Genomic DNA, 13,450 nt, shown 5'->3' with positions numbered 1-13,450 from the left:
TTGTTATATACACTGCATTTTTAAAAGTGGTTAAGTTGGGATAAGTGTTATTACATTACTCTGTCGTCTTTCATTACATGCTGAACTGTGAAAACAAGAATTAAAATTGTATGACTGGTAATTATACAATACTTTCCTAAAATCAAGCCAAAAAATACTCAGCTTTCCTCATATAGGAAGCATGATTTTCTTAAATTTGTTTCTTTTAAAAAATTATTATTGAGTTATGTAAGTTTAGTTCTTCAGTGTTTGAAATATAATGTGTTACACTATAAGAAAAATAATTAGGATATAGGGCTGTCGTACATGTTTTTCAGTCTTGATGCACATGAACATTGTTGTACCATATTATACTGCTGATAATGAAACTCCCCAAACTACTTGTAGGCTGTATGCGAATACCATGAATTGATAATGCATATTTCATCACTAATAAAAAACATATTGGCCAACAATAGTGTGGCCAGAAAAGGAAAACTGAATTGAAATTGCACAGTGAGTAAAAGCTGCTGCCTAATGGTATGCTACATTCTACAAATCAACAGAAAGGCAAAGCAATTCTGTATTGGATCCCTGTATTTCATTCAAAATGCTACACAATAATAGTTGCAAATATTTGCATTATGTGCATTCTGAAGAATCAGCACAAGAAAATGACATTGCCCAGCTTTAAAATGCAATTTCTGGCCAAAAATATTGTAAAAGAAAGAACTTGATGCAATTTTGCAGTGGGATATTAATATATACTGTACTACAGTTGATAATCTTGCCTGAAGAAGGGGCCTGAGTTGCCTCGAAAGCTTGCATATTGTAATCTTTTTAGTTAGTCAATAAAAGGTGTCATTTTGCTTGGCTTTTCTCAATATATACTACATAAATTCAGATAGAAATAGGTTCCACAGAAATATACCTGTATAGTTAATTCAATTTTATTTAAATTCAGCATGACATAAAAAGTCATTCTAATATAAAATGACCTGTATAATGTTTTAATATGCAGTACTACATATATTCCAAGAATCTTCAAAGGCCTTTAATCAGTTCATTACAAACATAAATTAATTCTCCAATAAATGAAAATGATTAATTCTAATTGACTAAGGATAAATGCTGGTTTTATTTTATGCTGGGCTAAGATGTCATACTATTGCTTCATAAAACAAGACTGCTGTACAGACTATTTCTCTGCTGTAGATTCCATTTATTGCTTTACAGGAATTTGATTGAACACTGTCCACCGTAAATGATGTGATCTTCACAGACTGTATTACATCCACTGTGTTTGTATTGCGGGGCTGTGTAGTCCATGAATGATTAGGTAAATCTGGAAACTCAACAACAACCAGGCTTTCATATACAATGCCTACAAAAAGTATTCACCCCTTGGAAGTTTCCACTTTTTGTTATTATACACAATAAAAAAGTGGAATTAATGTGCCTTTTCTAAGACTTAACAGGCAACAACTATTTAATGTCAAAGTGAAACCAGATCTCTACAAAGCGATCTACATTAATTATAAATCTAAAACACAAAATGATTATTGTTTAAGTATTTTTCCCCTTTAATATGACACACTTAAATCCTCACTGGTGCAGCCAATTGGTTTAAAAGTCATAGAATGAGTACAATGGAGATCACCTGCCTGCAGTTTCAATTAATTGTAGTCTAAATGCACCTGACTGTGGAAGGCCCAAGTTGTGGTGAGTTAGTATGGTCATGTAGTGAGTTAAAAAACAACCTTGTGGTTAAGGTCCAGTGCCCCAGCCATTTTACATACCATCAAGCTAATTTGCTTAGCCAAAACAAAATTAAAATTAAAAAAAAAATCATAGTGAACCAAAATCCTCCTTTGTTCAAGATCCAGCACTGCACTTGATGTCTTGTAAAGAATTAAAGGCTTTATATTAAAGGATAACAAAAAGTGGGTGCACCAAAGGTTAACTGGTTTATTATGGAATTTTACTTAATATATAATACTCTTTTACAATATATTATACATATATATAAAGATAGAATGAATTATTAAACACAAGGAAAAGGATTGAGTGTATCTCAAAGGTTCACTACATACTACTTAAAGCTGAAAGTGCAAGGGGTCTCTGCCCTGTCTTAAAGAAGATACCAGCATATTTTTCCAAGGTTAGAATGAGATAAATGAGTAACAAACTTCCCTCCAGAAAGTGGAATACATTGATGGGAAAGCCCCTCCTATGAAGCAGTGCTAAGATCAGTAGAACAATCGACAAACACTCCTATTCAGATCAATGGGGGAGTCAACATGAGTCCAAAGTTACTTGTGGCTTTAGTTGATTGGATAAGGTGATAAAGTTCTGCATTTTAAGAGTCAGATGACGTGATGTATTAAATGTGGTAATGATAATAGAAAAGTATAAAAGCAGATTAATTGTTGAATTAATGGTTCACTCCATGCAAGTTAAATAAACAAACAATTGTTCTGCATTCTCATCTGGGCTATCATCTGGTCTGTCTATCATCTTTTAAGACAGAGGAAAGTTCCTTTTGTTTTTTGTTTTTTTTGTTTATTTTCTAGGATATCATCACTATTATAACTTCTGAATTGTTACTGTCAGAGACATGTTTCATTAAATAAGAAATAGTCTTGAGTCAACATTACAAATATATCCGAAAATGGATGCCCATTATTAGTTAGAGCCATCATGTGCTGTTTTCAAGTGTAACATGGCAGATTGATTTATCCTAATGAAATAGACAATTTCATCAGTTAGGTTCATTTACATATGATGATTACATATATTTTAATTTACAGCACACAGGTAAATGACATTTTCCAATAATGTACCATTGTCTCTTATTGAAAGATCCCCAAATAGTTAAACATATTAAATGAATTGGATGAATATCTGTTTCATAGAAAAAAGACTTCTTATACATAAATTGTTATCAGAGAACGAAATATAAAGTTAAAATGATAATTGATCCCATCTTTAATTTAAATGTGCTACTGCAAGTGAATTCAGGATGTTCTTCTTTAACAGGCAAGGAATTTCAAGCATTTTTTCCTTTATATTATATTAACACCTTAATATCTTAATATCAACATGCTATGGCTCTTTAAGGGGTGGCATGGTGGCGCAGTGGGTAGCGCTGCTGCCTCACAGTTAGGAGTCTCAGGTTCGCTTCCTGGGTCCTCCCTGCATGAAGTTTGCATGTTCTCCCCGTGTCTGCATGGGCTTCCTCCAGGTGCTTCAGTTTCCTCCCACAGTTCAAAGACATCCAGGTTAGGTGGATTGGCGTTCCTAAATTGTGCTTGGTGTGTGGGTGGGTGTATATGTGTGCACCGTTTGGTGGGCTGCCACCCTGCCCAAGGTTTGTTTCCTGCCTTGCGCACTGTGTTGGCTGGGATTGGCTCCAGCAGACCCCTGTGACCCTGTAGTTTGGATATAGCAGGTTGGATAACAGATGGATGGAAATGTCTGTTTATTCAGAAAGACAATAGTCACTGTATACCATGAATGACAAATAAGAAATAGCAAATAAAAATCATTTAAGGTTTACATAACTTTTAGGTTTTTTTATGAAGAAAAAATGTTAATGCCGATAATGTCACGATTTCAATAAATCAGCGAGAGGTAAGGATCTGGACATTTACAGCAAAATGTGTCTTTGTGCTTCAAGGCACTTGCACACAAGTAGTAATTAATGTGATGTATATGCAGTCCCAGTAATGAGATTATTATCACGGCCAAACACAAAAACTCAGAAATTACCGCTTTAATTATAAAGACACCTACTGGTGTCACATTTTACAAAAGCAAAACCGGAACAGCCACAATTGCTTTTACTAGTGAAGAAAGCCAAAAAACGAGTCTTTCTTAGGTGAGAAAAGTATAAATTAATTATAATAAAATATGCTGTATTGATAGCATTGACAAACATGGCTAAGACGCAGCCAATCAATTGTTATACATATATACAATGATAAAGTATATTACTTTCCATAACCAATTATGACATTGGCATTTCGATCTTACAAGCACTATTCTGATCAACACTTTGTGCAGTCATTAATATATTCATGGGGGTTCACCCATTGTGGGATTCCAGTGGACAGCAGTATTTAAGACAAAGAATAAAATAACCTTGAATATGTAACAGCCAGTCATGACAGAAAACACATGCACAGGGCAGCTTAGAGTAGTAACATAATGTCTTTGGGAGGTGGGAGAAAACTGATTTACCTAAAAAATGATATGAACATGGGAGAACATGCCAGTATCTCACCGTCTTCCCAGATTCGAAAGGCAGCTCTGTTAACAAGTGTGCAAACAAGATGTCTGCCTTTGATGCCAAAATCTGCTAGTTTAGTGCATATACCTAAGTAAAAAACTTTGGAAACTAAAACATTTAGAATAGTACCTTGACACATCAAATTATATACTTGCTTTAAAACAGTAAAGAAAGAACTGTAATGTAGATAGATAGATAAATAGATAAATTGATCGATAGATAGTTCAGAACATTAGAACAATCTAGACGAGAACAGGCCATTCAGCCCAACAAACTCACCAGTCCTATCCAATTAAATCTTCTAAAATAACATCAAGTTGAGTTTTGAAGGTCCCTAAAGTTCTACTGTCGACCAGACCACTTGGTATTTTATTCCATGTGTCTTTGGTTCTCTGTGTGAAGAGGAACTTCCAAATGTTTGTGTGGGATTTACCCTTAACAAGTTCCCAACAGTCTTGAACCTCTGAACTAATTGCCTTCATAATTTTAAACACTTCAGTCATGTCACCTTTTAATCTCCATTTGCTTAAACTGAAAAGGCTGAGCTCTTTTAGTCTTTCCCCATAATTCATCCCTTGTAGCCCTGGAAAATGCCTCGTTGCTCTTCTCTGGACTTTTTCTAGCACTGCTATGTCTTTTTTGTAGTCTGCAGACCACAACTATCTGTTACAATGTTACAAAGCATGACCATAACCTCCTTGGACTTGTACGATAGATAGATAGATAGATAGATAGATAGATAGATAGATAGATAGATAGATAGATAGATAGATAGATAGATAGATAGATAGATAGATTGTGTAAAAGAGGATCCAAACAAAGATAATGAGTTGAGGACAACCACCCAGGTTGAACCCGGTATATTAAATGCCAGCACATTAAACAAGGGTGGAAACGTCTTTGCAGTTCTAGACTGAACTAAACCAGGTTTGTGGCTCTTGGATATGTAGGTCTTCAACAAGAAAGGGAGGGTACAAGAGGTTGGACAACAGAAGTGACGTTAGCAGTGGAGTGGCGGTTAACTTTCTATTCTGCAGAGGGAGCAAGAGAGAATGCAGTAAACGACAGCGCCAACCCCTGGTTCAGCAAGTTATTACCATCACCTGAGCCCTTAAGCTTTCGGCACGCGCTTGTGCGTGACGTGTGACAATAGATAGATTTGTCCCCAGGGGAGACATTAAGCTTTACTGAAGCTTGATAACCAAATTATTATTAATAAATACACACTAAAAAAATGTAAAACCATTCTAGCATGAATAAGATAAAATAAGCTTTTACAGAAAAGAGTTATGAAGGTGTATTGTCATTAGTATAAAGAAGCATCAAGAGTAATCCAGTAGGTTTATAAGGTCTATATAGTGTACTTTCTCATGCTATGGGAGTGAGGGGCACGCAAATATGTGGTCAAGATAGTTACACAGTTACACAGCATATCATGATTTTACTGGAGAAGGGCATGGCAATGTGGAAAACAACTATACAATTCTTTGGGAGCTTCCAATAATAGCAATTCGTATAAGAATAAATAAGCTGAAAATACAAAACAGTTAAATCTCCAATACTTTGAAATACACAGAACTGAGTTTCATCTTAATGTAAGAAGTTGAAATCTGATGTTCTTTAAAATGCACACGGCATATTTTATTCAAGTAGAATATCATTTCTGATGAAGAATTCAAAAAAAGAAAAAAACTGCAGCCTGGGGCAAAATTTGAACTTCCTAGTAATCTAAAGATCAACTGTTATAATAAAAGTGATTTTGAATAGGCACAAAACATAGTAATCCATAAAGAACATTCATATATTATTATAAAATATCTGCAGCTCATTTGCTAGGCAGAAATTCATGGAAAAATAACTGTAGCATATTCCTTATATTTTTTACAGCAGCAAAAACACAAAGAATTCTCCAGACTATCACTCATAGTAATAAAAGGGGAATGAGAACTGTCACCTACAGTATGTATCTCTATGTACAATAGAGGTAATAAAACATAACATGACATTTTAATACCCACTTAACCAAACTCATGGTCATTTATCAGGCTACTACTTATCCTAGGATAATCTATTGTAAGACAGGTATCAGCCTTGGACAGGGCACCAGGCTATTGCTGAACCAAAATGTTAACACTGATATTCACACAGGACCAGTGTGCAACAACCAATGAACTTAACACGCATGCTTTTGGGGTGTGAAAGGAAAACTGGAGTACCCAGAGAAAAACTGAAATAGCCGTGAGAATGGCATGTAAATTGCACACAGACAACAACCATGTGCAGGATTTAAATCCAAGGCAATTGATCTGTAGGAAAAAAGTGTGAGCCTCTGTGACATCTCCAGTTAAGAAAAAGTGCTATCAGTGATGGAACTGAGACAGCAAAGTGATGATGTTAGATTTAAGAGATGACACCAACGCAGGTAAAATTTGCTAAAATATTGGTAACATGTTTATAGTACCTCATAATTTTGAATATACCAATAACAGAGCATGCACTCTAAAATGCCCCATTCCTAACAACTGATTTTTACCACTTTAGTAGATACAGAAGGAAGCACTATATAATTAATGGCAGTTCTGGCAAGCTACAATACAAGTTTCATACTACATCAAGAAATAATGAACTTGTACGACATTCTGTGGGATTATCTAGTTTCTGTCAAACAGAAGAGAATCGCAATGGTAACATACCCACAGGTAAGCTAAAGAATTTTGAAAGTTATCTAAAGATAGATAGATAGATAGATAGATCTTGGCCTCTACAGCTGACATGTTTGCATCCTACCATCAGTACTGTTTTGGACTTGGTGAACACCTAAACCATTTTACTCATTTGCAGCCAGGGCATAATATATGGGTGGCTGCCCAAAACTATTTTTGATGTCTTTGGCTCGTTTATATGACAATAGATAGATAGATAGATAGATAGATAGATAGATAGATAGATAGATAGATAGATAGATAGATAGATTGGTCCCCAGGGGAGAAAATTCTGTTATAGAAGTGTTCATATACATTATAAGCAAGTGTTTGTGTTTACAAAAATATAAATGGCCAGACTTGAAATTCAGATTGTTGCCACTAGAGTTTGAAATGTTAAGAAAATGTTAGCTCTTTCTGTACTAACAAAAGTCTTGCTCTGTTGTTAGCTTCTTGTAGGAATGGCAAGTGTATTTCTAGTAGTATTAATAATGCATAAAACTGTAGATTGCAGTTGAAGTTTTGCAAAGAGTTTCTAAAATGGCATTCATTTGCACTTTAATCACTGGTGCTTCAGATGGTATTCATCGTGGCACTCATAGCTCTTGTCTGAGCACAGCTATCATTTCTTACACTGTGGATGATACACCTTATAACCTTACTGGTAACAGAGCAGATTCTACTAACTTAGGTCTGAGTTTCCACAAACCAGTCAAGAAAAAGGAGAATAGCATTTTCAGGAATTCACACTATTGATAAACTATTGTTTTGAAAAACAATTACAAATATGAAAAAATTATTATATTGTAATCAGTAGGGGAACCACTGAGCTACAAACCACAGACACAATGTCATCCAACAAAACTTCACATAAAGTTTTTTTTTTTTTAATTTGTCACCAACCTTTCCAAGTGAGCACAATTGACAAATACACAGCACAATGTTTTTCTACCTCTTCCACCCTTCTGTTTCTGAATTCCCAGGGAGATGCATCATTTTTTTATAAACCATACCAAGGAATGCTTCCGGTGTCACAGCAGTGGTCATCTGGATCATTTCTGGGTCATAAGGAAAGCAGGGCAGTCTTCCCCAGACAGCCCCCTCTTGCGGCACTTAGCTGTTCTTTTACATTTCAACTGCCATACTGCCCTGTGGAAGTCCTAATTGGGACCAGCCTGGAGGGACAGTGCTACCTATTATGTGGGGGAATGAACTGCCTTTGGCATTCAATTTACATCCATTAGCTTTTTACTTTGACTGGGATAGAGACTGCTAACCAACACAGTTCCTTTCATTATTGCCTCCCAGCCAGGTAAAGGATCTCTCTCCATCCCAGTTAGGATGCCAATTCATTTGCCTTGGCCCCTACAACATGCTGTTATGCTTACCTATTTGGCTGATCCCATTATCCAAAGTGACTTACAACATTTGGGATACACTTGGTTCCATCTCTTTTGCTTTACCAAGTGGAGCACATGCAGGTAAAGTGAGTTGCTGATAGTCATACAAAGTCAGGAGCTGAACCCATAACCTCAGGATTTGAAGTTCACAGCATTAGCCACTACGCCACACGTCTGGTCTACAGATTAAAGCGTCTCTCTTTTATCGTTAAAAAAAAATGAAACACTTTACTGAATTATCTACACTGTGACCTGAAATAATAATTTGAAAATAATGACTATTTATGTATAACAAACACATAATGCATTAATAAGTTGGTGTATTTTTAAACAGCATGTGATCAAATACCAAATATAGAAATGAAAACGGCAAAAGGGTGCATTTCTAATTAATGAATAAACATCACATAAATAAATTAGAAAAAGAATATTCAGCTAATGTCAACAAGAGGGATATCACATGTTCAAGACGGCTGGCATAATTAAATTTTCATTAAATAATTTACTCACTTTGGGGAACTGTTTGACAGGAATTAAGACTTTCTGTCCCAGCTTCATGTTCTTGTTGATTACCACATCAATAAACTTTTCATCTTCCTTTTCTTCATCCTTCTGTAGTTTCTCAATCTCTGTAGGAAAAAATACATAAAAGTAGGATATTTTTTTAACTATGTGTTGTGGGACAACTTAATAAATCATCCAAACCTATTGCCAAAAGATGACAAAAAGAGGTACAACATAGTTTTGTCCTAATTTCTCAATAAACCTGTTTTTGTGACTTCATAATAAAGTAAAACAAAATCCTGGAACTATGTTTGTATTCAGCTAAGAGAGTTGATTTTTTTTGCAATAACATTTTTTTTTCATTTATTTAAAATATTATTTTCCTTTGCAGAATGTTTAGAGCTATATTTATTGCAGGTAATCATCTGTTAAATGAAGGTTCTACTTTTTTAATTCTCCTGCTTGATGTCGATAAAAAATAAACCATCATTTCTGGCCTTGAACAGTCATTGGATGTTTGCCATTTTGCATCCATTGTTTTTAAATACACCAACTTTCAGTGTGGAGAACACAAAACACAGATTATCGAAATGTGTGCTTTTAGAGGGGTAGTATAATCCTGGGTCCCAATGATGATTAGAATATGATGCATTAAAAGTGGCGATAAAGCCCTTTTAATAGCTACAACAGATGTATGAGTAAGCCGGTATAGATCCATAAAGCCAAAGCCGTCCCGTAGGAAGTGGATTCCTCACGTTCCTAGTAAAGCCAAGATTAACATTTTCTGCAATATCATGGAAAACTGAATTTAGCAAAAATAAACAAATAAATACAACTCCAGGAGAGTGGAAAATAATGTGACAGGTTTAAAGTTTTAGATTATGTTTGTTCACTGCATTTATCTGTGTTAGCCTCTTCATATTTCATTGTAAAAATTTTGGGATTCTCACTACTTATATTGGAACAACCTGTTTGATATGCTATACTGTTTTATACATAATATTTTTATATAAATAAAATCGTAATACTGTCTCTCTGGATAATTGCCCTGGATAAGGAGGGGACCGAGCCAGGAGGCTCAAACCTATAGGGGCCCGTGGCCACCGCCAGGGGGCGCCCGAGCATCGTGGAGCCCGGGAAACCTGCACTTCCGCCAAAACTGGGCAGGTGGAGGAAGAAACTTCCAGGGACACCCGGAAGTGCCGCCGGAAGGTCATCAGCAAGCACCTGGAGCACATCCGGGTGAATATAAAAGGGGCCACCTTCTTATAGTCGGGGAGCTAGTTATGAGCTGGAGGTGGACAAAGCTCCAGCAGCAAGATGGGGAAAGGCAGCCCATTGACATTAAAAGGCCCATGTATGGGTGTTTGGTGCTGGAAGCACTGTGTGGTTGCGGGACTTGGGTTTTGGGACCTTTATTTTAATAAAATGTGTGTGTTTTGGAACTGTCGGTGTCCGTTTGGTTGTGCCCGGGCTGAACTATCAGATCTCGCCTTGTCTGTTCGACATCGATGCAAGAATGGCTCAGCTGGTTTTCATGAAATTTTGTTTTATAGGCTGCTGTTAGTCCAACTTAAAATAGAGTCTATAATATGTTTTAAAAAATTAATTGGGGAAGGGAGTTATGATGGGGGCAACCCAAAAAGTGTGCATTATACCAAAATGGCTGAATCGATCTTCAGGAAAGTTTGCATGTAAAATAAAGGTGAACCAATTTCAAATCCAAGCTTCATAGTGTTTTAAAATGTAATCAGCACAGAATGTTCTAATGGTTGAGTTGAAGGTCATGACAGTTTGCATGAATATTACTATTGATATTGCTTAAAATCGTTAAAGCCTTTCAAAAGTTCAAAGAAGAAACAAGATTGCAGTGGGGTGTTTGGGGCACAAAACCAAATCCACGTTACCACGACAGAATGATTCAGCTGATGGTAATGAACTCAACATATCGTTTAGGTTTGTCTCCACTAATCCTGAAGGCTCTAATCCATGTTAGTGACTCATTGGAAAATATAAAATATAAGTAACCCAATTTTTATAAAATGTTACTAACCCTCCTCTAGTCTGTTTCTCTTATTGGTATCATCCCATGACGCTTGGTTCCACTGCTGTATTGCCAAGTTGTTTGCCTGCCATATAACTGACTTGTAAATCCTAGTTAAATAAAATGTTAAGAGATATCTAACCTGAACACACTTTTGGACTGAAGACAGAACACTTGACCAATCATTGAGAGGAATAGGTCTTCATTTCAAAGTGCAACCCTGGGTGAAGGGATTTCTTTTTTATGGTTATTTAACAGTATCTTAGCAAAAAAATATGTGTGTTTTGCACATTTTGAGCATATGACTAGATGAGTTGACACATGGATTATGCAAAGCAAGTAACATAAAATTGTGAGATTTTTCTTCATAGATTTTTTGATATTGTTTGCTGCTGTCAAGCATTGCTAACCATTCTGTCCCATTCCGTCTAAAACTCTCTTATGTCTTATTTTTACATGAGATTTAATTTTTTTTCTTGCCCATCAGTACAGACTACATGGGGTAAGTAGCAAAAATATAATTTCTGGGTGGTCTATTTCTTGAACATTTTGTTTTTAAGCAAATCTTGTGTAGCTTTGGCTTTACATTTGGGGTCATGGACTTGCTTGGAAAACAACCCTTCTCCATGGAGTTTTTGTTTTCCTTTCCTCCATTGTCAACTAGCCATAGTTCAATAATTAAATCATGGAAAGATTTTGCTGCTCTCCATCTACTGTATGTTATTAATTTTCCAGCTACTTTATTTTTTGTTTAAACAAATCTGTGTCTTTATGTATGCTCATTATGTAATTAATAATTTGTAAAATTTGTATTTGCATTTTACCTGCACTTAATGAGGAATGCTAAAAAATATAAACTGAATTATCCCAGGGTGCAGGTGTCTTGCAGACTGCATCAGGTTTTCCACCCTTTATTTAGGTGCATGCATTTCACCTACGCACGCATTTCTGGGCCTGCTATATCATCATAACATGATGCTGGCACCATCATGCTTCACAGTAGGGATGATGTATTTTTGATAATGTACAGTGCTTGGTTTACCCCAAACATGGTGTTTTATTGTGATGGCCAAAAAGGAGCTGTATGTATAAGCAAAGAAACTGTATATAACAAGAGGCAGTACACAAACATTATAATGTTCAGCAGTTCAGGGGTTTAAGGATAGCTGTAGGTCAATCATGGTGCCTATCAGCTGAGATCAAATAATGTTTGATTGACACTGTGGTATCATTTGTTTAAATGCGGAAGTGGGAACTCTTTGTGCTAGGAGTGGTTAGAATCCCTTATTATGACACAGCCTTTATATCAGCAATGTCTGAAGTATTCTTCTATTATCTGGTCTCCTTTAGTCCATTTCTGAGTTATTGGGACAGCAGCCTGCCCTGGATGTCTGAGGCCACGGCAGCAACTAACCTGGACAGAATGGGTCCTCTCAATTAATTATTTCTATTTCGGGATAAACTGTGTTTTCTTACAAATATGTATAATCTAATATGTTGTTATAGTGAAATTGTAAAGAAGTGTTTATAATATATCTAGAAAACATTTATCACACTAGTCCATTACAGACGTCAGGTTTGTTTTTGTACAATTAAGCTGCAGGCCTCTGCTCTTTTTCTTATACAACTGTAATTACATTTTTAAAAGCAAAAAATGCACACTTGTTACAGATGTGAATGCAGTGGAGCTGTTTCACTACCTTTATGAATTCAATCATCACACTTTTTTGGATGTAAATACGTTTTTTAGTAAGCTGATAATAACCAGCAAGCCGAAAACAAATGCCGCCTAACGTGCTCATGTATCTGACACCATAGCACTGCTACTCTCGCTCCTGTTTATTTGTTATTCTCACTGAGGGACGTTGTGACACCCATTATAACAAGCTCAGATTTAGCACCAGCCACAGCTCGTCCTCATCCTGGCATTGAACTTCTCACCCATATTTCCACTTGCATAAATTGCACAAATGCAACCTAGACAGAGTAGCTATCATGAAACTCTGCATCCAAGGTGATTATCATTGTTCCCTGAATGTTGAGGCTATCAATTCCTCCTTCATAAATGTGAGCACGTTGCATTTTCCTTGCTTATATACCTGACACTACAGCACCAGATGTGTGTTGTTGCCAATCATGGTATTTTTCACACCTGCAAGTGAAGTTCATCTCTCTCACTCACAACCCAGAAACAGAACTAACACATATGTAACAGAATCATCTAAGCTAAAAATATTGGTTAACACTTTAGTTTAAGTACTGCAAAAATGCATCTATTTCTCATGTACTCTTCTTTGGGTTTTAATGACACTCACAAAACATCAGTAAAGTGTTTTTTTTTTCTTTTCCTGTGCAAAGTCAGTCAGTCAGTCATTGTCCAACCCACTATATCCTAACACAGGGTCATGAGGGTCTGCTGGAGCCGGCCCACATACACCCACACACCAAGCACACACGGGAAAATTTACGATCACCAATGCACTTAACCTGTATGTCTTTGGACTTTGGGTGGAAACCGGAGCAACCCGGA

General features: G+C 36.2%; 1 protein-coding gene across 2 annotated transcripts in view; it reads right to left on the bottom strand.

The window, feature by feature from the left end:
- The window catches only part of khdrbs3 (KH domain containing, RNA binding, signal transduction associated 3), a 526,056-nt gene that overhangs the window by 302,112 nt on the left and 210,494 nt on the right, over positions 1-13,450 (bottom strand). For both annotated transcript variants that reach the window (XR_005630743.1, XM_039737376.1), the window contains exon 2: positions 8,883-9,001. Coding sequence is in view for 1 of the 2 variants with exons in the window: in XM_039737376.1 (XP_039593310.1) it covers positions 8,883-9,001 (119 nt within the window). In the remaining variant the exon portion in view is untranslated. The remainder of the gene's footprint in view (positions 1-8,882; positions 9,002-13,450) is intronic.

Source organism: Polypterus senegalus, chromosome 15 (assembly GCF_016835505.1).
Source record: "Polypterus senegalus isolate Bchr_013 chromosome 15, ASM1683550v1, whole genome shotgun sequence".
Classification (NCBI taxonomy): Eukaryota; Metazoa; Chordata; class Cladistia; order Polypteriformes; family Polypteridae; genus Polypterus; species Polypterus senegalus.
This window is presented reverse-complemented; position numbering and strand designations above follow the sequence as displayed.